General features: G+C 45.5%; 1 protein-coding gene across 4 annotated transcripts in view; it reads right to left on the reverse strand.

Annotated features, from left to right (window-relative positions):
• Positions 1-1793: 1793 nt before the first annotated feature.
• Positions 1794-27783, reverse strand: part of LOC106580830 (numb-like protein) — a 63524-nt gene continuing 37534 nt past the window's right edge. For 3 of the 4 annotated variants that reach the window (XM_014162296.2, XM_014162298.2, XM_014162295.2), the window contains exons 2-9: positions 21666-21816; positions 16622-16696; positions 12145-12219; positions 9577-9717; positions 8953-9160; positions 8567-8830; positions 5928-6107; positions 1794-5161 (exon numbers count right to left, since the gene is read on the reverse strand). In XM_014162296.2, the coding sequence (XP_014017771.1) occupies positions 4269-5161; positions 5928-6107; positions 8567-8830; positions 8953-9160; positions 9577-9717; positions 12145-12219; positions 16622-16696; positions 21666-21791 (1962 nt within the window). In that variant the 5' untranslated portion in view covers positions 21792-21816 and the 3' untranslated portion in view covers positions 1794-4268. Of the gene's footprint in view, positions 5162-5927; positions 6108-8566; positions 8831-8952; positions 9161-9576; positions 9718-12144; positions 12220-16621; positions 16697-21665; positions 21817-23157; positions 23439-27783 lie in introns of those variants that run through there. The other variant, XM_045703626.1, reaches the window with a different exon arrangement.

Here is a 27783-nt window from a genome sequence, read left to right on the forward strand (position 1 = left end):
GATCAATTTGATGTTATTTTAATGGACAAAAAATTTACTTTTCTTTCAAAAACAAGGACATTTCAAAGTAACCCCAAACTTTTGAACAGTAGTATGTGTATATTTGCAAACATTTCTAAAAACCTGTTTTTGCTTTGTTATTATTGGGTATTGTGTGGAGATTGATGGGGGGGAAATATTTAATCAATTTTAGAATAAGGCTGTAACGTAACAAAATGTGGAAAAGGTCAAGGGGTCTGAATACCTTCCGAGTGTGTGTGTCTGTGTGTTTTGACATTTTGAGGTTGCTTGGAGCCATCAGGCTTCAAACCACAATTTTTATACTGAAGATAAAAGATTCTTTAAGAAACACAATAAATATTAAAATACACCTTTCATCTGTTCAAATGACCTCGTTGAATGACTGCATGTGTGATTAGCAGCCTGCCACAGGGAAGAGAACAATGGACTCTGCAATGATCAATGTCTAAATGTATGAAATCAATCTACTTAATCACCTCCCTCACCTCAAGGACTTTTAAGGTCACGTGCGAGCGCTTACGTTTCACATCCATAGCAATTCCCAATGTTATTCTAACGGTGGTAAAGCAACTTTTAACAGACGTGAACTGGAAACAGATGTGCCACAGTAGCCATACACCAATCCTAAAACACTAGAAACAAATAGCAGTGAATATATTATCTGCCCATTCCATTATCTGGGTAAGCGCTATTACACAATTACTGATTCTGATTCTGATATCACTTGCTGCCGTCATACACTTACCAGCACTGTGTGACGCACCAGATTGAAAGCAGATAAAAATGTGTTGTTTTTTATGGGGTTGTTTTAAAGAATGACTTTGGGGGATTATGCACCCAGCTCATAAATTGAATTGGGGTAAAGTAGCAACAGTAATACACAATAAAATGGTACTCTGATATGCTTTATGAATATGGGCCCTGCAGTTCAGCATGTCCATAATAGAAACAGTGAGAAGTCTTAGACGACAGCTTCTCCTCAGGCCAGACAGACACCACTAGGATTTGGCCTATGTGAGCACATTAGTCTGCTTTTTTATTTCCAACAACATTCTCTCCTTATGGCAGTTTAATTTATATATGTATTGAGCTTTTTCTGCCTACTCTGGCAGTGTTGGGATGTTTATAAATTACCCTTTCACTGCTGTGTCCATGGCAACCCATTTCCCTTGCACTGTTCTGTAGTAGTGGGGCCTGTCCTCATTCTAACTCTGTCTTTGTTGTGTTTCCTGTTGTCCCGATTCTTCCTCAGCGCTGCAGTAAGCAGTAGCGGAAAGACAATGACGAGAGAGTTACTACTAAAATGACTCAAGTGTTCTGTGGCTGTCCTCTTTTTCATGGCCCTTGGGGAAGAAAAGGGGCCTTGTCTGGTCGCATTAGGGGCCTGAGCTTTTGTCAAGACACTAGAGAAAGGCTGCTCTACGAGTACTGTGAACAGTGGTAGAGTTGGCAAGCGTAGTCAATGCATTCAATGAGAGAGAATTCTTCAACGCTTTACTCCATGACTTTCAGGCCATACAGTAGGTTTGAGATATAAAATACAGCTATGGAGAGAATTCACTGAATTTAATGACTGGTGCTGTTCAACTATTGACCATCTTTAAAACCAGACTATATACATCCCCGTTGGCACAGGGTGCAGATACATTTGATCTACTAGTACTGGTGAAGATAAAGATCTTATGAGGATAAGGATAAGACAGGTACATGACCTGCATTGGGAGAAAGGGAGGGCGAGCATGATACAGAATGCAAAAACACAGACACCAACACAAGTTTAATATTATATTATTTATTTATCTTTGTACAATGTAATTACAATACAAATATGTAGGTTTAAATACAAAATTCTGTAAATAAAGAATACAAATAAACTCCACTAGTTTGTTATCACTACACTGTGGTTTACAATCAAGTTTAAGAGGTAATTTAGTTCTTATTTTGAACATAATTAACCTACATTTTAATTTAAAGGGCGTGCAAACAAGGGTAATTTAACGAAATAAAAACAGCAATTTCATGAATGACTATGTCTTTTCTCTTAAAAGACGGGGAGAGAATTCATTTAGAAGATCTATTTGTCTAACCGAGCAAAAGCATGGCTCCTCACTACTGCTTTATATCTTTGGGAAAGCAAATGGATGTCAGTCAGTATTGTGCCACGTGAAAATGGCAAACGCCTGATTGGCCGAGTCCTAATGAGTTAATGACCAGGAGAGCGGGATGGATGAAGCCTGTTTATCTAGTTGTGATGTCCATTCAATAACACTGGTCCCCTGGGTCCCACTCCGTCTCACTCCCATACACTCCTGTTGTTTGGGGCAGGATCGTACATAAAGCATTATAATGGCAAATAGCATAAAGCATCCCATCTAAGCACATGCGTTTGCTCCGTCTTGACCTGCCATTGGAAGTCCTGCCAAATGGGCAAAAATTCCGATATGGGGTTGTAGCTATAGTATACTGCACATTTATTGTCTTTGTGTGTTTAAACTAAAGTCACGGAAGGAAATGCTTGCCTCTTTTGAGAATATGATCAAAAAGTAAAGTATTGTTTCTATGGAGCTCTAAATGCATGGTGAGTATCATTCTAACAGAAGTACCTTTGTTTGGGAGCAGTGAAAGGAGTTTAAAGGAATGAAACAACCAGTCTGTTTAACGTAACGTTTTTCTTCTTTCATCTTTTCTCAGTTCACCACAGCCCTTCAATAGTCCACTTCCTCATCTCATTCTCGTAAGTATGCCCTCGATCTCTCCGTCTACCTTTCACCTTCCCGTTTTCTTTCCCTCTCCCCCGACTATCCATATCACTTTCATGTCTTTGTTTTCCCTCTACAAAGATGGATGCTTTCCTCTGTCTGTTTAAAGTGGTAAATGACTCATCACTTCCTCTAGGCATCTTTATTCAGCCTGGTAGAACACACACAGCAGGTGCCATAACGTCTTCCTGTCACAATGGCCTCAGGACAAGAGCCTGGATCCAGAAGCCTCTACAAACTGACTGTAGTCCCACTATGTCAGAAGTGCAGCTTGACCAAGCCCACTGGGCACACACTGGTTGAATCAACGTTGTATCCATGTCATTTCAATTAAATGAAGTTGAACCATCATTGAATTGACGGCTGTGCCCAGTGGGAGGCACTACTTTTGACCAAGGCCCTATATAGGAATAGGGTGCTATTTCAAACCCAGTCCCAGTGACAAAACAACAACATAACTTCCTCTCAAATAAAGCCAGCCTCGCCCCAAACTCCCCATCTTTATCTTACGAAGTGCTCAAGCTCTTCCCTCCCTCCTCTCTTGAACATCAGGCTCAACATTTCCAAATAGACCCTCGTAGTGTTGACTGACTAAACTCGTAGTGGGGGTGACTATTACCCTGTTTCAGAATATAACGCGAGTCAGCCAACCACGTTGGAGTGTGCTGTACTATTTGGACCATTTGAACCCTTTCCAGAAGGTTCTAGGGTTCTAGTGTGTCTGCCGTGCAGGTGGATTGGCACTGGGACAGAGAGGAGTGTTAGGTCACCATGGTGATTAGCTAACAGTGACTCATTTGGGTTGAATAGCAAATTGACGGTTATACGTGGATTGGTAATAAATAGAGGGTGAAAAAAGCATGCTATTTACACTCGTTTCCAGCCTCTGGTTTCATGACTCATTCCCTCTCTTTGCTCCCTCCGCTGCCAGTTACAGTTGCTAGTTATTTCCCTCCTCTCTCCAGTTCCACAAAAATAAATACAGGGAGAAACAACCTTTGAACACTGATGAAGACATTTTTTTTAATGTAAAACTATAACGGTTAAAATCAAAGTAAAAATAATAAATAAAACAATTTTGTCCGTCAAACCTGTCACTCTTATTGGTCGACGCCTCCTTTGGGGTCTCTACCGTCAAGTCGTGTCATTGGCTAGTCAACCAGGGCCTTTGCTGTGCTTGGGTAACATCAACGTAACCTCTCTGTGTCTCATCTCAGTGTCCTGTGATGTGTCCATATTCTCCTGCTCATCCACAGATCCCCATGCAGAACATGATTGCTAGAAATCCCATGGAATGCATCGCGAGGAGCCCCATACACAGTCCCCCCTGCATTCATGTCCCCCCTGCATTCAGACACAATTTACATCCTGGGGTCTCAACAGAGGAGGAGAAAATTAAGAGGGGGGGGGGTAGCGAAAGCATTTAGGGCAGGGGGCTGGGGGGGAGTGGAGTGGTTCAGTCTGGTTGAGGGTCTGCATCATCATAGTCTATGCAGTGGCCTGACCTGGGTTAATACCGAGTTTAAGCTCGATCTCAAATGTCTTTTGCAAGTCATTGGAGAAGGGGTTGGGCGCCGCCTTGGGTTGCGATTTGGTCTCCAGTGCAGCCCACTTTGCCTCGAAGCGATCAACCTCCTGGGCATTGGCTGGGGGCGGGTTGGCCAGCTGTGCGCTCTCTGGTGGCCAGCTGCTGCTACTGCCACCGTTGCTGCTGGTGCCGTTCTGCGTGATGGTGGCGAGGGAGGAGGTGGGAATGTTGTGGGGGAGGCCGTTGACGGTGGGATGAGCTCCAAAGGGTGGCATAGGGAACCCGCCCGGCTGGCCGGAGAAAGAGTGGCGATGCCCACCGCTGAGCGTGCCCATTTTAGGCCCTGAGCCCATGCCCATGGAAGGCCCGCCGGTAGAGCCGCCTGCCGTGCAGAAGACATTAGCCACCATCTGGGAAGGCGTGATGCCCACCACAGGCACACTGGCGTTGGAGTACGTCATGCTGTTGGCCAGGGCGGGCATGTAGGCTTGCATGGGTACAAACGCTGGCTGCAGGGGTGGCTGGGTATACATGCCCACAGGCGCGGGAGTGGCATCAAATGCCAAGGGAAAGGGCTGCATGGAAGTGGGCAGGGAGCCAGGTACCCCTGGCATGGATGCCCCCATTAGGGGCACACAGGACATAGGTGCGCTTGACATGGGTGGCCCTGGAATGGCAGGGGTGGGCTGGATGGGTGGCGGGGGCAGGTTGGGGGTCTGTTGCTGGGCCTTGACGGCCTGGGCCACCTCCTCCAGCCAGCGCTCAGCCTCGGAGGGCGTCCTCCTGTGCCCACTGTGGACCACCGGCGGAGGGGACTGGACCGGGGGCTCCGCCTGCACCCAGGAGGACGTGGCTGTGGAAGAGAAGCAGAGAACCACATGTCAATCACATGTTACATCAACCCTGCTGCTGGATCTCTCTACCGCTTTACCATGTCAAGTACAGAGGACACACACACCCTATTCGGCAGCCTTTTCTGATTAGGGCCGGGATTCAATGCAAGGCGTGCCATATATATAACAAACTTTTTAAGGGTTGAGCCGACATGCACAGCATTTACCATGAATATGACCTCCACAAACATTGGGTAAAAGGCCTTTAAAAAGCTGCATTGACGGCTGTATAGTGACCTGCACTATAGCACATCACAGACTGAATCCCTGCCTAGAGATAACTGACACTTCGCAGGCAAATCAGCCTTACAAGCATTAGAAGAAATACAGCATTAGAAACATTACAAATACAAACACAATACAAACGCAATACAAACGCAATACAAACGCATTACAAACACAATACAAATGCATTACAAACACATTACAAACGCATTACAAACACAATACAAACACAATACAAACGCAATACAAACGCATTACAAACGCATTACAAACACATTACAAACGCATTACAAACACATTACAAACGCAATACAAATACATTACAAACACAATACAAACACATTACAAACACATTACAAACGCATTACAAACGCAATTCAAACGCATTACAAACGCAATACAAACTCATTCCAAATACAAAGTTGGAGTTGAGCTGTACACTACATGTTAAGCCAGACTAGAGCTCATAGAGAGAGAATGATAAGGTAGTCAGTGAGTTACCTTGCAGGGGGGCGGGGGGAGGGGGGATGGCTGGGGGCACAGTGCAGGCTGGCAGGCCGTTGGGGGTGGGGTTGGAGAAGAGTTCCTCAGAGGGCCTGGTGAAGGAATGGTTGATCTGGCTGCAGAGAGCGTTGATGCTGCTGTCTGCCTCGCCACACACAGACAGATCCATCTCTGGGACTACGGGGGGGAGAAGGGTTGAGGATTGGGTACATGACACCGGATGTAAACATTTCTAAGCCTTTTATTGAAGGTCCACATAATCGTTTGTACTTCAAAGTAAGAAAATAAAAGTTCCTCTGTAACACCTGACCAGTCTGTTTTTCATGCATGAGATTCTTTATAGCCTAAATCCTCAGTGTAGAAAACAGAGGGAACCTCTCAACCTATAGCCAGTAGATATAAATAGCTCAGAATTTGTGTAAATCCCCTATCAGTGACCTGTCCCTGACAGAGAGAGAGCAAAGCCTGTGGAGAGCAGAGAGAGCTGTGGGGCCAATCAGAACCAGAGGGGTCAGTGATGGATGTAATCCCTATGGAGCTGCTGCTGCACCGTCCCTCTGTTGGGTCCTATTAATTAGGGCACAACGTAGCAAAACCTTTTGCAACGAAAACAAAAATGGGCATTTCTTATTGGACAAGTTTAAGTAGTCACATCCTGTTTCAGTCTGTTTTCTTCTGTTTGGTGCCTAATGAATATGACCTTGCTTAGAAGAACTACTCCAGGTGCAGATGTAGAGTGTCTTTCTGTCTGGAGAGCCCTGCTGCTTTGTTCATGACTGCCTTGTAATGTCTCTCTTTCTGAACATTTCATTGGCCTATAGGGTTCAGAGAGGACGAGAGCAGCTGTGGGGTTTCTCTGTGTAGTAGTGTTAGTGTGCATGCATGTGTGTGTGCGTGAGTGTGTGTGTATGTGTACTACAATTTCTGGGTCTATGGCTGTGAGAGGGGCTGGCTGGGGGCTGTCTCTGTGGACATGACAGCTTTAAGGGGATGTGCAGGGACTGGTCTAGTGGAGACTGCTCATAGACACATTGTTCACTGAGAGACCAGTGAAATTAGCTGCTACTGTGTGTGTGGGTGGGTGTACATGTGTCCTGTGTGTTCATGCTCGTGTGGCTTCTATTGCTAGCTAAGTGCGTGTGTGGGTGTCTTCTATGCATGCGTGGGATTCAAATAGGTACAGATCCTATACGAAAGAGAGAATATCTGTACACTATGCTAATACTGCTACTGCTGCATACATGAATGTAAATAGATGTCAGGCACAATTGTGCTGCAACCTTCAGAAATGTGTGTTTGTTAATTATTAAAAGCCACGGTCTGCCACCATAAGCCTCATAATAACTATAATCAACATAACTGAGAGGTTTAATCTACCTCACTACAGCAGGAACAAAGCCGTGCTGGGAATCCTAATTATTATACTTATAACCATTACATGGACTCAGCAATCAGCCACAGCAATTAACAACATCCTTAATAACGCACTCATTTATTTATTTTATTTGACCTTTATTTAACTAGGCAAGTCAGTTAAGAACAAATTCTTATTTTCAGTGATGGCCTAGGAACAGTGGGTTAACTGCCTTGTTCAGGGGCAGAACGACAGATGATCAACTCCACTGCTATTATGACCTCAATCAATCTCTGGCTTCACTTGTTCCTGGTCAAATACTACTTTGGTGTAATTATAAACACCACCATACGTTGTCATAAGGGTCCAGAGTTTTTCCTGACCCATGATCTGACCAGGAAATAGCCCTGAGTTAGCCTTGGTCATGTCATGAAGGCAGGAAAACTCCAGGCTCTGGTTGACATTAGCCTTGATTTCCAGGTTTCCTCCGAGTGATGAACACAACATGGAAGGGTGGCACTGCAGCACTATGTTGTCCTATACTGGAGAGGCTAATCACTCTTTGTCCTAGGTCATAGAATGCAGAGACTTAGCTAAGCTAACATGAAGAGGTGAGGCTAACCACTCTTTGTCCTAGGTCATAGAATGCAGAGACATAGCTAAGCTAACATGAAGAGGTGAGGCTAACCACTCTTTGTCCTAGGTCATAGAATGCAGAGACATAGCTAGGCTAACATGAAGAGGTGAGGCTAACCACTCTTTGTCCTAGATCATAGAATGCAGAGACTTAGCTAAGCTAACATGAAGAGGTGAGGCTAACCACTCTTTGTCCTAGGTCATAGAATGCAGAGACTTAGCTAAGCTAACACGAAGAGGTGAGGCTAACCACTCTTTGTCCTAGGTCATAGAATGCAGAGACATAGCTAAGCTAACACGAAGAGGTGAGGCTAACCACTCTTTGTCCTAGGTCATAGAATGCAGAGACATAGCTAAGCTAACACGAAGAGGTGAGGCTAACCACTCTTTGTCCTAGGTCATAGAATGCAGAGACTTAGCTAAGCTAACATGAAGAGGTGAGGCTAACCACTCTTTGTCCTAGGTCATAGAATGCAGAGACTTAGCTAAGCTAACATGAAGAGGTGAGGCTAACCACTCTTTGTCCTAGGTCATAGAATGCAGAGACTTAGCTAAGCTAACATGAAGAGGTGAGGCTAACCACTCTTTGTCCTAGGTCATAGAATGCAGAGACTTAGCTAAGCTAACATAAAGAGGTGAGGCTAACCTGGGTTCTTGCTTTGGAAGTCGGCGGTCTTGCGCTGCAGGTTGGAAGGCAGGTCGTTGAGGCGCAGCGAGAGCTGCCTCTTGAACGGCGAGTTCTTCCCGCTGAGGGCCGGGAAGCCCCGGAAGGAGCCCTGACGCACCAGTTGCTCAATGGGTGCGTGGCGCCTCGGTATGGCGTGCTCCACCCCCTGCCCCACAGGCGAGGCCGCACCCTCAGGGGGTGAGGAGGTGCCAGGGGGGATGGCTGGGATGGTACACGGGGGCTCTGGAGACAGAGAGAGTACAATGGTTAATGTTGGACTACAATGGCCAGGGTAAATGTTGGACTACAATGACCAGGGTAAATGCTGGACTATGTGCTGCTCTCCATCTCCTGATGAGTCATACCTTTCTTCTTGTCCTGCAGCTGCTTCGTGATGTCATCGCGCTCGCCCCCCTGCTGGCTGGACGACGTCATGCGGAACGAGCCCTCGCGCACGAAGGAGGTGCGGCTGGCATCGAATGAGGCTGTGACGCCGCACTCTTTCTCGCGCCGCTGCTTCCTCTCCAGGCAGGCGGCGAAGGCACAGCCCACGGCGTGGCTCATACGCTCGCCCTGGTGACCGCAACACACCCGGTCAACACCCCTCCTCAACACCCCTTTGGTGTGTGTGTACGTGGGCGCATGCATGTTCGCGTGTGTAAAACTCTATTATGTGTGAATAGCCACTAATACTGAAACATACACATTGACAAACCTGAATATAGCCTAAAGCCAGTCAATTTCCATACTGGAAAATGCTTTATCAAACCAAAGCCATGTCTTTGAGCAATGACTTGGCACTATAAAAGTGGTTATCACCCTGTAGAAAATATGTCTCCGAGTGCCAGGAGGTCACAGTGGATAGCGCTCCAAGAAGCAATTCAGATGGAGATAACCCTAGAGTAATCCTAATCTTAATCCCTGGGTGAGCGATGCGGGGATTGGACTAGTCGCTGGGCCTGGGCCCACTCACACACACACACCCTCACCGAGTCCTTCAGGGCCATGAAGCAGTGGCAGATCCAGCGGCGTGTGGTGCCGTCACGGCAGATGTAGGAGAAAGCCTTGTCATAATTGCGGTCGGGCGCGCAGAAGGACACCTTCTCAATGGTCTGGTCTACGATGAGGTCCTAAAGACAAAGACATTACGTTTTAAAGAAGGCTGATTTTGTCACGTCATAAATTAAACGTATCACACATAACATGGTAGCCTATAGAGAATGCATATGATTAAAACACACATACTAAAATATCAAATGTAATTATTTGGTGAGGAAAGATAATCTACCAAGAATCAACCTTTGTTACTCTCAAGCACTAGATCTTGTTCACAGCTCTACAAAACATGATGTAAAACATGATGTAAACATGATGTAAACATGATGTAAAACATGATGTAAACATGATGTAAAACATGATGTAAACATGATGTAAAACATGATGTAAACATGATGTAAAACATGATGTAAACATGATGTAAAACATGATTAAAACATGATGTAAAACATGATGTAAACATGATGTAAAACATGATGTAAACCATGATGTAAACATGATGTAAAACATGATGTAAAACATGATGTAAACATGATGTAAAACATGATGTAAACATGATGTAAAACATGATGTAAAATTATGTAAAACATGATGTAAACCATGATGTAAACATGATGTAAACATGATGTAAACATGATGTAAAACGATGTAAAACATGATGTAAAACATGATGTAAACATTATATAAAACATGATTTAAACCATGATGTAAAACATGATGTAAAACATGATGTAAAACATGATGTAAAACATGATGATGTAAACACTTTGTTTTTCTCTTGTTCCAGAATCTGTATCAGTCTCATTCAGGAGTTTCGGCTGGTGACCATAGGGAACTATCGGGTGAGGAAGGGGCCCCCTCTCTTACACCCCCCCCCACCCCATGCCACTTTGTGGCCCCATGGTTCCTGACACCCTTTGAGTCAGAGTGGAATGAGTGGGAAACAAGCGGTGAAAGGGAAATGGGGCTCACACTCCTCTAGGGACTTCCACTCTTCATCTGGGAATAGGAAGAGGGGGATGAATGAAGCGGGCAAGGAATAAATAACAGTCTATTCATTCAGAGCCAATTAGTAGATGAAGAAAGGCTGGTGGTGGAAGTGAACGTCTGGTTATGTGTGTGTGTGTGTGTGTGTGCGTGCGCGTGCTGGACTGGGTTTCCTCTGGGTGGGTGGAGGTGATGGGGATAACAAGGGGTGTGTGTGGGGTTGTGGGGGATCACTCATAGGCATGTCACTGAAAAACTGAAAGGGGGCACAGTGCTGAGTCATGTCACATGGGTCAGATACGGAGGGAGAGGGGGCTTTCTTTCTCTGTGGCGGTGGTGTTCTTTGACGCTGACTGGACCGGGAGAGGGAGGGAGGGGAGGGAGGGGAGGGAGCTTTAGGAGACTGTGCTGACTCAGTGAGGGAGGGGATTACAATAAAGAGGGGAGGTAGAGGGATGCTGAGGGGGGATGGGGGGGATGGGAGGAAACAAAAAAGACTACTTAGTGGGACTGTTTCTCCTCCTTTTTCTTTTCTCTGGCCTGACAAGAAACGTGTGTAATTGCACTCGCAATAGGGGCCCCTGGCGGCCAGACAGTCCTGTGCTGAGGTGTGCGTGTGTGTTTCTGTGTGTGTGTGTGTGTCAAATCAAATGTTATGTGTGTGTGTGTACTGTGTCTCCCTCCCCCACCCAAAGCCCCCTTTGACATCCATCAGTAACACATGTCAAGTGTGAAAACTCAGCAGTGCGGCCTAAAGTAAGTCTAATCTGGCCAGCGAGGATAAACACAGTCATCGGGACAGGCACGAGGTACGGTCCTTGTGCTCTGAGTCTGAAGGGTTACATCATCAATCTAAGCCCAGACTGAGAATGGCAGGTGACCTGGGAAAGTGCTGGGGTAAAGAGAGACCTGCAGTGTGGGTAAGGAGAGGGGGGAGAGTAGCAGCCGAAGGGTGGAGAAGGTGGAGGGTAGAGGGGGAGAGTGAAAGACGAACGGGGGAGTAGGGGGAGGGTAGAGGGGGAGTGCCAGCTTCTCGCCTGCTGAGCAGTTTTCTCTCTTTGTCTTTCCAACACACTTTCCCTACCACAGATGTAGGATCTTAATTTGAGGCAGTTTGCTACAGCATAAAAATGATCCTGCAGCAATCAGAAATGGGAATTATTATGTGGATTATAATTATGGAAATGTTTGTAGGGGTTGAAAGATTTCCCTGTGGAAATTACAAACTTCAGAAGCCTTTTTAAACTTCAAAAACACTATATGTTTCAAATGTCCAGCATTGTAGGAAAGTTATCCTGCATCAGAGTGATCAAATTATGATCCTACATCTGTACACTTGCTCTGTCATACGAACTCTGGACTTACTGAGATAGAGACCACCTGCAGGGGTAACTATGGTCCCAGGCTGCTGTTTCATGTTTAGTCACTGTTTACATCTGGAAGCAGACTTTGTATGTTTGTATGTATGATTAGCACACACTTTTATGCTAACAGCCCTGCAGGCACACTCTTACCTTGGTTTTGTCATCCACCACTCTGAGACCGTCTGCTGAAACCCACAGCACTGCTTTCACTGTCTTCTTGCCACTCTGTGGAGAGAGAGCGAGATAGGGAGAGAGAGAGCGAGAGAGAGGGAGAGAGAGAGAGGAGGGGTGAGAGAGAGAGGGAAAGAGAGATAGGGAGAGAGAGAGAAAAGAGAGAGAGAGAGATTTTCTGCAGTATTATAAATGTAAGAGTTTTATACTTCCTCAATAATTGGATTTATACCAAAACATCGCACAACTGATCATATTTCCACCCTACACACCCTGATAGATAAACATGTCCACCACAATAAGACCAAAATGTATGCTTGCTTTATTGACTTCCAAAAAGCATTTGATTCTATTTTACATTTACATTACATTATCCAGAGCGACTTACAGTAGTGAATGCATACATTTCATACATTTTTTCCCCGTACTGGTCCCCCGTGGGAATCGAACCCACAACCCTGGCATTGCAAACACCATGCTCTACCAACTGAGCCACACGGGACCCCTATTCTGGCATATAGGACTGTTCTAAAAGTTAATGAAGGTGGTGTAGGGGGTAACATATAACATAATTCAATGGCAATACGAGTTTTGTCAAAATGAGCAAGAAAAGAATACAATTCTTTAACCAGGTACAAGGCCTTCAACAGGGTTGCAATATCAGCCCCGCGTTCCTCAATATTTACATCAAAGAATTGGCCAATATTCTAGAAAAATCCTCAGCCTCTGGTCTAAGTCTCCACAATTCAGAGGTTAAATGCCTGCTATTCGCAGATGACCTGTAGCTGCTGTCACCCACAGCACATGACCTACAGCAGAGCCTGGACCTGCTAGAGCAGTACTGCCAGACCTGGGCCCTGGCAGTAAACCCCCACAGCACATGGCCTACAGCAGAGCCTGGACCTGCTAGAGCAGTACTGCCAGACCTGGGCCCTGGCAGTAAACCCCCACAGCACATGGCCTACAGCAGAGCCTGGACCTGCTAGAGCAGTACTGCCAGACCTGGGCCCTGGCAGTAAACCCCCACAGCACATGACCTACAGCAGAGCCTGGACCTGCTAGAGCAGTACTGCCAGACCTGGGCCCTGGCAATAAACCCCCACAGCACATGGCCTACAGCAGAGCCTGGACCTGCTAGAGCAGTACTGCCAGACCTGGGCCCTGGAAGTAAACCCCCACAGCACATGGCCTACAGCAGAGCCTGGACCTGCTAGAGCAGTACTGCCAGACCTGGGCCTTGGCAGTAAACCCCCACAGCACATGAGTTCACAAACCTGTTCTACTAACACACTGACGCCTCAGGACCCTCATCCAGCTGGTCCTGGGGCTGAGTTCACAAACCTGTTCTACTAACACACTGACGCCTCAGGACCCTCATCCAGCTGGTCCTGGGGCTGAGTTCACAAACCTGTTATACTAACACACTGACGCCTCAGGACCCTCATCCAGCTGGTCCTGGGGCTGAGTTCACAAACCTGTTCTACTAACACACTGAAGCCTCAGGACCCTCATCCAGCTGGTCCTGGGGCTGAGTTCACAAACCTGTTCTACTAACACACTGACGCCTCAGGACCAGAACATCCAATCAATCTGATTAAACCAAATTACAACACAGTCTAAACAAGACTACATGACCTATTGGGAAACACAAGCACAAAGCAAAATGCTGTGCTATCTGACCCTAAATCAATAGTACACCATGACAAACTATTTGACCATGGTTACTGATCAAAACCATAGAAAAACCTTGACAAAGTACAGGCTTAGTAAGCACTGCCTTGCTATTGAGGAGGGTAGACACAGGAAAACCTGGCTCCCTGTAGAGGAAAGGCTGTGCAACCACTGCACCCCAGCAGAACTTGAGACAGAGCTGCATTTCCTGACAAAATGTACAAAATACAGTATAAAACAATTAGAGTATCATTTAACCAAATTTGAAACGCTTATTAAAGGTTTCAAAGACCTCTCTGACGAAAATATGTCCTGTTGGGGGAGGACGCAGAGAGCTGTGGGTTAACAGTGCACCACATTGCTGCCTGCCATAACATGAGGCAGTGTCTGACAGACCAACCAACCTGCACATGTCCGCTATGCCATTGCTATTGTTATTGTTGTTACTGATTATCCCGTTGACAATCTTGATTATTATTATTTTGATTATGTTAATATTATAAATGAATGAATCACTTAATTTCCAAAGTATGCTTTGGCAATATGTACATTGTTACATCATGACAATAAAGTAATTAAAATGTAATTGAATTGGGAGGGAGGGATTGAGGGAGAGAGAGAGAGAGAGAGAGAGAGAGAGAGAGAGAGAGAGAGAGCACCAAGGTGTTTCCACTCTCATCCAACACACTCACACCACAGGACCATTCAATCACTCTGGCCTGGCATCATCAATTGTGCACTTATGTGACTGATGCTGCAGGACCGGTGCAGTCAGATCACCAGAGGCCTAAAACATATGGCTGTATAGTAGATCTAAGGGTTTTCATTGTCCTCAAGTGGCAATAGTGGAATGCATGTCCCAGTTGTTCTGTTTCTCTGTAGGAGGCAGTAGATAAAGAGAAATAGAGGCGGGTATCCTACAGAGAGGAGCCAGCTGGCTGTCTCTCTTCACAAGCCTCTCTATCTATTCAGCAGGGGGCACCAGAACAAGGCCAGGCTAAAAATACCATCAAAATATGAGGGTAGCTGGGAGAGCAGTATTCCTGCAATCCTACTGAGGGGCTGAGATGTGTGTGTGTGTGTGTGTGTGTGTGTGTGTGTGTGTGTGTGTGTGTGTGTGTGTGTGTGTGTGTGTGTGTGTGTGTGTGTGTGTGTGTGTGTGTGTGTGTGTGTGTGTGTGTGTGTGTGTGTGTGTGTGTGTGTGTGCGTGCGAGAGAGAGAGAGTAAGAGAGAGAGAGAAAGAGAGAAAGAGCGAGATGAGGGAGACTGAGAGCGCTGCAGGAAATGACTTTGAAAAGCGTGGCAAACCGATGTCAGTATTTTGCATAATCCCAAAGAGAAAGCGCGAGGGGAGAGTAAAGGAGAGGGGAAGGAAGAGAGTTGAGGCAGTGAGAGAGATGAACTAGAGGAGAGGAGGAGGACGATGTAAAAGATTGAAAAGCACGTGAAAAATAAGGTAAAGCGATGGAGAGAAGGTAGCCGGAGAGGAAGAGGAGGCGAGCCTCTGAGAGAAGCTAAGAGTTGCTCCCTGACTACCAGCCAGAATTACAGCCAATCACTATACTGCAGAATGGAGAGAGAAAGAGAAAGAGAGGGAGAGAGAGGGAGAGGGAACTGAGTGTGTGGATAGGTAAAAGAAAAGTGACAAAGGAGACGACAGGGGTGCAGCAGACTTGCTGATGAAGGCTAAAGGATAGAAGAGATACACACACACACACACACACACACACACACACACACACACACACACACACACACACACACACACACACACACACACACACACACACACACACACACACACACACACACACACACACACACACAACTACCCTGCTGAGCAGTGGACAAAGCCCATGAAAGACGATGAGAAGAAAAGGGTCAGGCTGGGAAAACAAACAAGACAGTGAAACACCGGAGCCGTCCAGGCTTCTCCATGGGTCTAGGCCTGCTCTCCCAACTCCTTCCCCATAGACAGAGCCCCGAGGTCAGGGGAGCCTGGGAGCTGACAGGGGGGTGTCTCCTCCTTCCTGACCCCCCTCTGACTGCATGCCACCCTATCCCCAAGACCCTGTCTAGTATACCAGGCTTCTCAGCAGCATTGGCCCGGGCAGCAGCACATGCTATGGTTGCTTTCTCGCTGTTTGCAGCTTGTGCTTGTGTGACCCGGCCTGTTCTGTGTCACACTGTTCGCACGGCCAGTCTGACACTGCCTTCCCAGAGGGCCGAGTGGCGGGCGGCTGTTCTAAAGCTGTGGTACGGGGATGGTCAGGTCTGAGTAGCTGAGCTCATTACTGAGACTAAGGAGGGCTCAGCCCCACCAGGAGAAGGAGCAAGGGGCTTAGATTAGGAATTAAATGCAGATGCTTGGGGTGGGATTGGGCTGAGCTTAAAGACAAAATAGAGGTAGGTAGAGGGCAGAAGAGGAGAGGAGATATGGATCTGGGGATAAGAGGTAAGAGGTGAGTAAGGAGAAAAAAAGGGAATTGGAAGGAAAAAATCGAAATGGGTGAAAAAAGCTGAAAAAATCTTGAGAGGGAGCAAGAAACTGCAGTGGTATCGGTGCGCGTGTGTGTGCGCATGCGTGCGCGTGTGATTGAGTGTGAGTGCTTGCGTGCATGTGTGTGTTAAACTACTGCATACGTGCACGGTGCAGGATATCTTATAATGAGTTGATAACTCCACCAGGATAAGAATACCTGCCTATACAACAAAACATGGCTGCTTACGTAAACAGAAATACAACAGAGGTACCTGCAGGGGGTTAGAGTGGAGGGATACTTACAATTTTGAGCTTTTTGACAGCCTCCTCACACACATGCATCCCTCTGGATTCCTCCACCTCCACCAGACCCAGGTACTACAGATAGAGATGGAGAGAGATAGAAACAACGAGAGAGAGATGGAGAGAGAAACAACAACAGAAAGAGAGAGAAAATGTGAGATACATTAAAACTCAGAGGGAGATGCAAAGGCTATTATGAAGATTCATACAAACTGCATCAACACACAACTGTGCCCAAGTAACCTATGCAATCTAGTTCATATCCTCTGCATTCACATTATCACAAAATAGTGTAAGTCCTTCCATTCCAAAGTGAGCCACCAGACTGTGTTAGTTGCTAATAATGAGGATGAATGAGGGAGGATAAGAGACCTTTTACGGGATTAGATTTCCTGTCCCACAGAGTTCCCTGTGGAGCATCGGCCACAGGCCTTTTGAAAGCATGAGTCACTTTATTTAGCCCATTTAGAGTTGTGTGGCTGACTGAAGGTGGACAGAGAAAATGAGAGAGAGAGAGAGAGAGAGAGAGAGAGAGAGAGAGAGAGGGAGAGAGAGAGAGAGAGAGAGCAAGGGAGAGAGAGAGAGAGAGATAGAGAGAGGCAATGTTCTCTCAAAATTGTTTCATCACTGAGCAAATTTCAGGTCTGCTGAGCTCAAACTTGAACATTGTGTAACTTTGTGCAACTTCCGGCATGCTTTTGCTGTGAACACTGAGGCTGTACCCACTTTAAGTTAGTTTTAACAGTGGTCAAGTAGGCTTCTGTGGCTATCATAATGTAGGCCTAACAATGGAGGAAACACATCCAATAACATTTTAACATGGAAATAGCTGTTCTATCGTTCAGCCTACAGTAGCAGACAATGTGTGGTGTCCAATGTAGGCCGACATTCCATGAGACTTTGAAAAAAACATGCAGGACTTGACATTAACCTGTTTATCCACTTGTCCTTCAGATAAGGAGGTGAATGAAAATGTTGTTGTGTTGTTTGATGCAAGAAACCACTTTACAAAATAAATGCAGCATTATTTCCATACCATTATTACAGAGAATTAGACAAATTATGCTACCCTCTGCCTATTGGCTACTTAGCTTATTCAAGCCTCTCTCAAAATACAACACTGCCCTTTTAGACAAAAAAAGCTCTTTACCCATCTCGCTTTTCAAAGATGTCTAGAAATACACACGTTTTGTGCTCTTGTAGGAAGCAATCACTCCCCCATTGCTGACTACAAAGGATCTATCACTGGGTTAATACCTCACTAACTAGCAAAGGATATGAACAAATGTACACACGTCACTACATGTAGCTCTCACTTTTATCTCAAAACAAGCGTATCTACCCACAACCGCTGATGCTGTAAACACAGTCCAGTTCAAAGTGTATGGCACAGATCCATATATGGCAATGGTCTATTTGCATATAGGGCTACTGCAGCTCTGATTGGTTATGGCGCACCGGTCTGTGTAGAGTAAGGGCTGAGTAGTGGTGTCAATGCAATAGAATCCTACTCCGATGTGTTCTGCCTACAACAAAATATCTTATATAGTTAATTTTGCATACTAAGTCTTGCATAGTTCGTTTTGTTTCGGTATGTTGCATTAAAAGTGGCTAATATTTTGTTGATTCGATCACAATTCCCACAGTAAAGGGAACCGTTGATAGTGTTAACTAACAGGGAAAACTCTAGAAAGCTGAGTGAAGTTAAATCTTGTGCTTCTCTGCGCGTGCTGATATTTCTTCTGTGCAGCAGTCCCGGGGAGCTGCGTACCCACGCAAAGTTTAGAGGGAACATTGGAGAGAGGGAGATAGAGAGAGAAATAAAGGGAGCGAGAAAGAGAGAGAGAGAGAAAAACAGAGAAAGACACCTTGTGTAGACTTTGGCATGCCTCCAAACACTGCTGCTATGCTCTTGTAGCAAGATGGCACCGACAGACATGGTCGCCTTGTTTCTAGTTCTATAAACATTTCGCTGCGTACGCGACCAATAAACTTGAATTTGTATAGACCTTTTTAACAGCTTTTTGAGGAGGACCCCAAAGAACTTCCAATGCGTTTGTAAACAACAGCTGTTCCGTCGCGGCTGTAAACAGCTAGCTAGCTAAGCTAGTGAACTTAGTATAATTCAGGGGTAGACCGCGAGCTAACAGAAGCTCGCCAAGCAATTATGAAAGTACCTGCATTTTTTTATTTGTTCCATTACAAACTGTCATAAACATAAAGCTCCCAGCTACTATCCAATCAAAGCCACATTTACATTTTCCCACCCCAGGTTTGCCACTATTGGCTTAAAAAGCAAAATGTAAACTAATATCTGCCAATTAATTTCCAGCAATATTTACCAACTGTCTGTTTTGTGTGCGTGTTTGTTTATCACTCCATGTAGCCAGTTAACGATGCTAATGATAACCATCTTGTGGGTAGACAGAAAGACTCCCCAATAACCTTCTCAATTAAATGTTAACTGCAAAGTAGACTTACTGGAATTACAGTACCAGTCAAAGGTGTGGACACACCTACTCATTCAAGGGTTTTTCTTTATTTTTACTATTTTCTACATTGTAGAATAATAGCGAAGACATCAAAACTATGAAATAACACATATGGAATCATGTAGTAACCAAAAAAGTGTTAAACAAATCAAAATATATTTTAGATTTGAGATTCTTCAAAGTAACCCCCCTTTGCCTTGATGACAGCTTTGCACACTCTTGGCATTCTCTCAACCAGCTTCACCTGGTTGAGAGAGTACAGAATGAAGATAGGCTAAAACTGCTTTTCCAATAGAACTCCCTGATCACACTTGTAGGTGATGTCATGGCGACAATGGCTAGCTAAGCTCTTGCATAGAAACACGTCATCGGGTCAAACGGTCGTCTCACGCCGAACTGTGCATATGCAGGCCGTGAAATGGAAGGCACTCATTTGATATAAAGTAGTTTATTGACCAAAATGAAAACGTGTCAGTTTGTCAATCACGAGGTTGGAGTAATAACATGTTCAACTACTTAAGACATTGTCTCTAATCTAGGTTGTGCCTTTAGATTTAGAGAAAATTAACAACTAAGGAAGATTTTTTCACTTCTCTCATTTACTTCTCGAACCCCAAACCTTGGCCTGGTCTGTTTGATCTATTTCACAAGCGTTCCTGTAAGTCTTACGAAGTTGTGCCTCTGGGTTTAGAAACTCTGTGCCAACACATTCCTCTCTTGCTGGATGCACAATTAAAAAGGAATTACACTCAAAAATCTTTGTTTACCTAAAAAATTGTCATCTGATGTGATTTAAGCATTGACATGGACTCAGAAGATCAATTTTCGTTGTTTCTCCATGAATAATTGTACTATTGAGAGTAAAAAAGCGAAAAAAGATTCTACACCAGGAAAAATAAACCAGCAAAAACAGAATTCAGGAAAATAGAAATATCATTTTGATACTGTTTATTAACAACTATTTTACCAGCTATAATGACATCTCTTGTACACTAAGGACAGAGGGATGAGTTGCAGGGTAGAGTAGAAGAGAAGAATGTGCCTATTTAATAGCTATAACAAAATTAGTAGCTCGCAATTTGTTTTAAGTATCTCTCATGCTAGAAAAAAGACCCCTGGTCTAGTGGTTTTCTCAAGGTTAAAACTAGAATTTTGACCATAGTATTTGCACGTGGGATGGTCCTGGCAACCAGAGTTTCATCTATTTTCATCTATTTAAAATGAATGTTTATAGATTTCTCAAAGAAGCTGCATTTCCTGCATGGATAGTAATGCTAGCAGCAGGAGGTGGTGGCGCTGGGATTATGTGCAGCACACAGGCAAGTTGTTTATCAAGTTAACCATCTATTCCAGGTAACGTCAGCTAGCTAGCTAGCTAGCTTGCTACATATTTTTATGACACAAACGTTAGCTTGATCTGCTAAAAACAACAACATTAGCTACCTAGCTAGTAGCTAAGCTAGTTAGCTAATGAACAGATTTCCAGTCCCAAAGAGAGAACTATGACAACACAAAAACACAATTGCAACGAAATATCAAATGCTATATCACTTGAGAATAATGAAACAAGTCCTGGTCTAATTTCTATGTTTCCTAACCTCAGATTCAGAGACCTGTGAAATCCGTTGAATCCTGTCTATGGATGAAGGTCCCAAAGAAAGTCCCAGGTCCTGGATAAACTGAAGGGTATATCTCCAATGGGCTTCGGAAAGTATTCACACCCCTTGAGTTTTTCCACATTTTGTTACGTTACAGCCTTATTCTAAAATGGATGAAATCGTTTTTCCCCCTCATCAACCTACACACAATACCCCATAATGACAAAGCAAAACAGGTTTTTAGATTTTTTTCCCAGATCCTTTACTCAGTACTTTGTTGAAGCACCTTTGGCAGTGATTATAGCATCACGTCTTCTTGGGTATGACGATACAAGCTTGGCAGAGTTGGGGATTTTCTCCTATGCTTCTCTGCAGATCCACTCAAGGACATTTCGAGACTTGCCCCAAAGCCACTCCTGTGTTGTCTTGGCTGTGTGCTTAGGGTCGTTCTCCTGTAGGAAGGTGAACCTTCACCCCAGTCTGAGGACCTGAGCACTCTGGAGCAGGTTTTCATCAAGGATCTCTGTACTTTGCTTCGTTCCTCTTTCCCTCGATCATGACTAGTCTCCCAGTCCCTGCCGCTGAAAAACATCCCCACAGCATGATGCTGCCACCACCGTAGGGATGGTGCCAGTTTTCCTCCAGATGTGACGCTTGGCATTCAGACCAAAGGGTTCAACTTGGTTTCATCAGACCAGAGAATATTGTTTCTCATGGTCTGGAAAGAGTTAGGATAAGAGTAAAAGTCTGAACTAAGTTAGAGCTAAGGCTAGAGTTAGGTGTGATTTTGTAAGACGAAATACAACTTCCTTCCCTGTTGTTCCAGATAGTGTGCCAATTGAATCTTATCCCTGAATATTTTGAACCAAAAGATTAAGAGTGCTAAGAGTTAGATTGAGGTTTAGTTAAGAGTCAGTTTAAGACCAGGTCCCAGGACAGGGGTCTCAGTCTTACCCTGACAGGGAAGTTGCATTTGCCCTTGCGTACGGCCTCCTCGTCTGCCTGCCACTGGTGGGGTCTACTGGCCTCCGGCACGTAGGTGGGCTTCTTCCTGCGCAGGCTCTGACGCAGCTTATTCATCTCCGGGGTCTGGGGCTCCCTGTTGCTATGGAGACAAAGACACACAGGGGGGCAAGGTCAGTATGGGTTAAGGGTGCACTCGTGACAGCGAAGTGGCGGGAGGGTGTTATCATAGAGGTGAAACGACAATGACAAGAAATGACACCTCTGCTCTGAAAGCGAGAGAGACAACATGGTGGCCCAGAGGGGCAAACCCTATTTTAAAGAAATAAAGTGTTTGCCCCTGTAGACAACACTGTAACACGTGGAACGTTTTAAGTTCCTTGGCGTACACATCACAGACAAACTGAAATGGTCCACCCACACAGACAGCGTGGCGAAGAAGGCGCAAGAGCACCTCTTCAACATCAGGAGGCTGAAGAAATTTGCCTTGTCACCCAAAACATTGACAAACTTTTACAGATGCACAATCGAGAGCATCCTGTCGGGCTGTATTACAGCCTAGTACGGCAACTGCACCGCCCTCAACCGCAAGGCTCTCCGGAGGGTGGTGCGGTCTGCACAACGCATCACCGGGGGCAAACTACCTGCCCTCCATGACACCTACAGCACCCGATGTCACAGGAAGGCCAAAAAGATCATCAAGGACAACAACCACCCGAGTCACGACATCTTCACCCCGCTATCATCCAGAAGGCGAGGTCAGTACAGGTGCATCAAAGCTGGGACCGAGAGACTGAGAAACAGCTTCTATCTCAAGGCCATCAGACTGTTAAACAGCCATCACTAATTCAGAGAGGCTGCTGCCTACATTGAGACTCAATCACTGGACACTTTAATAAATGGATCACTAGTCACTTTAAACAATGCCTCTTTAAACAATGCCACTTAATAATGTTTACATACCTTACATTACTCATATCACATGTTTATACTGTATTTTATACCATCTATTGCACCTTGCCTATGCCGCTCTGCCATCGCTCATCCATATACTTATATGTACATATTCTCATTCACTCCTTTAAATTTGTGTGTATTAGGTAGTTGTTGGGGAATTGTTAGATTACTTGTTAGATATTACTGCACTGTCGGAACTAGAAGCACAAGCATTTCACTACACTCATTTCGCTGCTAATGTCACATAATGTGTATGTGACCAATAGAATTTAATTTGATTTGATGATTTGAAATGAATGACAGTAGTGTTTTACACACCTACCACAACCTAGTAATTGAATCCATATTATCATCATTAAATATCTATACAGAGCTCTCTCAATTAGATGTGTCTAATCACATTTCCATCAATGTTTAGAGTCAAAAGGCTTACAGGTAGATTATTCCCCATACCCCAGACGATCCTTTCATCCTGTGGGCTTTGAACATTGGAATTATTTAAAGCGGAACAGACAAATGATCTTACCATCTTGGGCATCTCAGATCTTGGGCATCTCAGATCTTGGGCATCTCAGCGGTCATGCCCCAAGCTTCGGCATCCCTTTCTCCTGGCTTTCACTAAGTATTTGTCTAGTTGGTGTGTTGAAGTGTTCCCAAAAGTTTGATCAGAAAGTATAATCAGCTGATCTAGATAAAGCTCTTCCAAAGCAATCTGTCAGCCCTGTAGAACTGTTCTCCTCCCTTAAAACACACAGGCCAAGGTTTATATACTGACTCAAACACACTGCTATTAGATAAGTCTGGGACACACACATACACACAGCTCTGTCACCTTACGGGATGGGTAGCAGGTGTGAGGCATGGCTGAAGTGAAAGGTGTGTGTACGCGCACATTGGGATCTGTTTACGGGGTACACTCAAAGTGTCTTTACTCATCGCTGGCATGGCTGGCATGTGGCCTCTGCCAAGAGTGGCATGTCCCTTAGAGGCCGAGAGGGAGGGGTGTTTCTGGGCAGCATGCCGGCAGCGTGGCATCTGGCCGGCGCCCCCTCTGGAGCAGGTGCACGGGGGCGGCTGGCGTCAGATGGCCCCCCAGGGAAGGAGCAGTGGAGTGGGCTTAGCGCTCTGCCACAGGCCCCGGGACATGGGGAACCAGCCCAGCTCAGGGAGGGGCCAGGGCTGGGGGAGGCAGGGCAGGGAGGGCCCAGGAAGGGGCCAGGGCTCTGAGTGTTGTGCTCCAGTTTCAGGGCTGATCTAATCGACTTGCTATGAGGTCATGTGACCTAACGGCTGAGCTCCTGCCAAGGAGGCCGCAGAGGAACAGAGGGGAGGGAAACGAGAAGTATGGAGAGAGAGAGAAATAGATAGAGGGAGAGACGGTAACAGAGAAGGAGGGGAATGAGAGAGTGGGAGGGAAAGTGTCAGAAAAGGAGAGGAGAAGAGAAGTGGAAGAAAAGATGAAGACGGGGCAGAGGGAGGGAGGGAGGGAGGGAGGGAGGGAGGGAGGGAGGGAGGGAGGGAGGGAGGGAGGGAGGGAGGGAGGGAGGGAGGGAGGGAGGGAGGGAGGGACTTTGAAATCTCAATCTCATCTGATTGAGGTCACAGTGTTGGTGCTTGCTTCTCTCTGCCAGGGTATCAACCCCCTGCACCCAGCGCCCTGCCACTCACCCCAGTCAGTACAGACCCAGCATTCAGAGGGCGGCACACTTGCAATGCCAGACCAAACTACAGCCAGAGTGCGGTGAAGGAAACTTTGACAACACTTCATCCACTTTCACACGCAACCTCTCACAATTACCGTCTAACTTCTCATAATCCTAGACCACTGTAGCTTTACAAAACATGCATCTCCACGGCTGAGTACAGACAGACCGACACACAGACACAGACACAGACACAGACACAGACATGCACTCAAGCCCAAGTCTCATCCAACTCCTTCCTGCAATGAGAACCAGCTGGAGTTCACAGTTCAGCACAACAACAAAAAGTAAGGAAGAGGGAGAAAAGAGAGCGTGAGTATCCCAGTCTACAAATCACTCACATAAATAAGACACACATGCATATTAATTGCACAAAAAATACACACACACACATATTTGTTTTACTATCTTAGTGGGGACCAAACAATTGATTCCCATTCAAAATCCTATTTTCCCTAACCCATAAACTTTAACCTAACCATTAACCTAACCCTAAACTTAACCCCAAAACCCAAACCCCTAACCTAACCTTAACTTCTAACCCTAGCACCTAAGTCTAAAATAGCCTTTTTCATTGTGAGGCCCGCCGAAATGTCCCCCGAATAGATTTATTTTGAGGATAGAAAAACACCCAAAAAACACACACACACACACACACACACACACACACACACACACACACACACACACACACACACACACACACACACACACACACACACACACACACACACACACACACACACACAGTATAGGTCTATGCCAAGTTTCAACTACGAACAAATAGTTGCACCTCGCCCAATATTTTCATTTGAAGACATCTGGAGACATCTGGAGTACATTGTACTGGGAAAGTGTGTTTGGTCGGGGAATGACTTATGGCTTTTTGTCTTTCTTTTGTTTACCGTAGACTGAAGTCATCCTCCCGGTTTGCTCCCTCCTTCACCCCGTTTCTTACTTCATGTCTCTCTTTCTGCCTCTCTTTGCCTCTCTCTCTCTCTCTCTCTCTCTTTGCCTCTCTCTCTCTATGCCTCTCTGAGATTCACATTCACAACTAATCAGGCAGGAAACATGTTGTTTAAACACTACTAGAATATTGCACAGCACAGTTTAAGAGACTAATGTAAACATTCTGCACAGCACTCCATGTTTGGCAACGGAGACCTTTGAATGAAACAACGACAATATAGGAGTTATAGCTTGGGAGTCATGTTTGTTAGCCCAATGTTGATGTTACATTGGCGGCAGGAGTGTGTGTGTGTGTGTGTGTGTGTGTGTGTGTGTGTGTGTGTGTGTGTGTGTGTGTGTGTGTGTGTGTGTGTGTGTGTGTGTGTGTGTGATGAGTACGCCCTTCAGCCAGAGCAGCACCATTAGAACAGCATACAGCTCGAGCTTGAGGGCAAACTGTCAGGGCACCAATCACAGCCAATCAAAACAACCAGGAGGAGCCGCCTCAGAGCTGGCCAATAACACATATACCAGTCCTCACTCACAGACTCCTCCTTCATACACACTCCTCCCTAAAACCCACTCCCCTGTTTGGCTGGCAGACACAAACACAGCGGCGCTAGAAAACGCATTCTAACGCGCCAAGAAACCTGTACTGAGGAGAAAGCTGCATCTGTCAGCATCCAATGCCAAGTCCAACCCTCCCTGCATCTTAAGGTGTATTGTCTTGTACAGTGTGAGGCACTGTGGGCTTCAGATATACATTCAAATCCAATAAATAGTATTAGCTTTATTCATTATCCTTATCAACACAAAACAGCAACTATAAATGTCTGTAGACTAGCCGCAAGGACTCTATCCTCTCTCCCCCTCAGATACCCATCTCTCTCGCTCTCTCTATCTAAAAGGTGTGTGTGTGTATTAGTGGTATCTTCTCTATCTCTCTCTCTCCTCTCTCAATCGATCTCCTCCTCCTCTCTCGTGTGTCTGTGTCTGAGGCTGCAGGAGGGAGTTGCAGCAGTGGCCTGTCCCTTTAAGAGTGTCTCTCTGAGAGTTGGACCTGCTCCATGGGTGGGAGGGAGAACGACGAGCGAGAGAGACAGAGAGAGAACGAGAGAGAGAGAGAGAGAGAGAGAGAGAGAGAGAGAGAGAGAGAGAGAGAGAGAGAGAGAGAGAGAGAGAGAGAGAGAGAGAGAGAGAGAGAGAGAACGAGAGAGAGAAAAGAGAGAGAGAGAGAGAGAGACAAGCTGCAGCCGTGAGCTGGGAAAGCGACAGTCCTCTCCCACTGTGCGTCCCTGGCCAGCTTTACCGTAAGCCATCCAGACACACAGCTAGTAGGGAAACATACCACCCCGTATGGCAGTGTCTCCACATGCAACATGGGATTGGGCTGGCTTAGGGGTTGGGTATTATTGTGTGACAGTGTGCATAAGCAACCTGTCTCTCTCTCTCTCTCTCTCTACATCTCTCACTCTCTCTCCCTCTCTCTGAATGTCTCCCTTTCTCTCCCTGTATCTCTCTGTGCATCTGTTATACAAACCGTGACATGTCGAATACCTCTGTTCTTACACCCTTTTCTAAGATTTTCTCTCCTCTGTGACTTAATCAACCTTCTTCCTATTTCCATCTCTGTCAGTCTGACCTATATCCCTCCTTTGCATCTCTCCATCACCTCCTCCTCCTCCTCGTTCACCTTGCTCTAGCCACAGATACACAAGCCTGGAATCAGAGCACTAGATTACAGCTACATGGGCTTTCTTTTCTCTCTCAGTCACGGTGCACATAAACCTCTGCGATATTAACAACAGGAATCAGAGAAGTAGAGCAGGCAGGAGGGAGTGTGTGTGTGTGTGTGTGTGTGTGTGTGTGTGTGTGTGTGTGTGTGTGTGTGTGTGTGTGTGTGTGTGTGTGTGTGTGTGTGTGTGTGTGTGTGTGTGTGTGTGTGTGTGTGTGTGTGTGTGTGTGTGTGTGTGTGTGTATGTGTCAGAGAAAGTGAAGTAAAAAGATATTAAAACAAGACCAGTATGCAGTTATGAGAGAAGCCAAACGGGAGAATGACAAAACAAAGATGAGAAAGAGGTGTGTGTGTGTGTGTGTGTGTGTGTGTGTGTGTGTGTGTGCATTAGTGGTTGGAGGTAAACGATGGCAAACATATAGAGAAAGAGAGAAAGATAATTTGTATTGTTTATTATCTATTTCACTTGCTTTGGCAATGTAAACATATGTTTCCATGCCAATAAAGCTCCTTAAATTGAAATTGAATTGAAATTGAATTGTGAGAGAGAGGAGGAGTGGGAGGATAGGCAACTGGAAAAACGGTTGACAGATAGTGGTGAAACCTGAAGCCTAATAAAACTAGGATGGACTCTAGCATAGTAAATCATCAGTAAAACAGAGTTGTGCCACCACACATAAACACACAGCATTGAGGCTATTCACAGTGGAACATCAGAGTACACACACAAAGATAGTGAATTTAGAGCTAAACCATCCTAAATTAA

Source organism: Salmo salar, chromosome ssa20 (assembly GCF_905237065.1).
Source record: "Salmo salar chromosome ssa20, Ssal_v3.1, whole genome shotgun sequence".
NCBI classification, from domain to species: domain Eukaryota; kingdom Metazoa; phylum Chordata; class Actinopteri; order Salmoniformes; family Salmonidae; genus Salmo; species Salmo salar.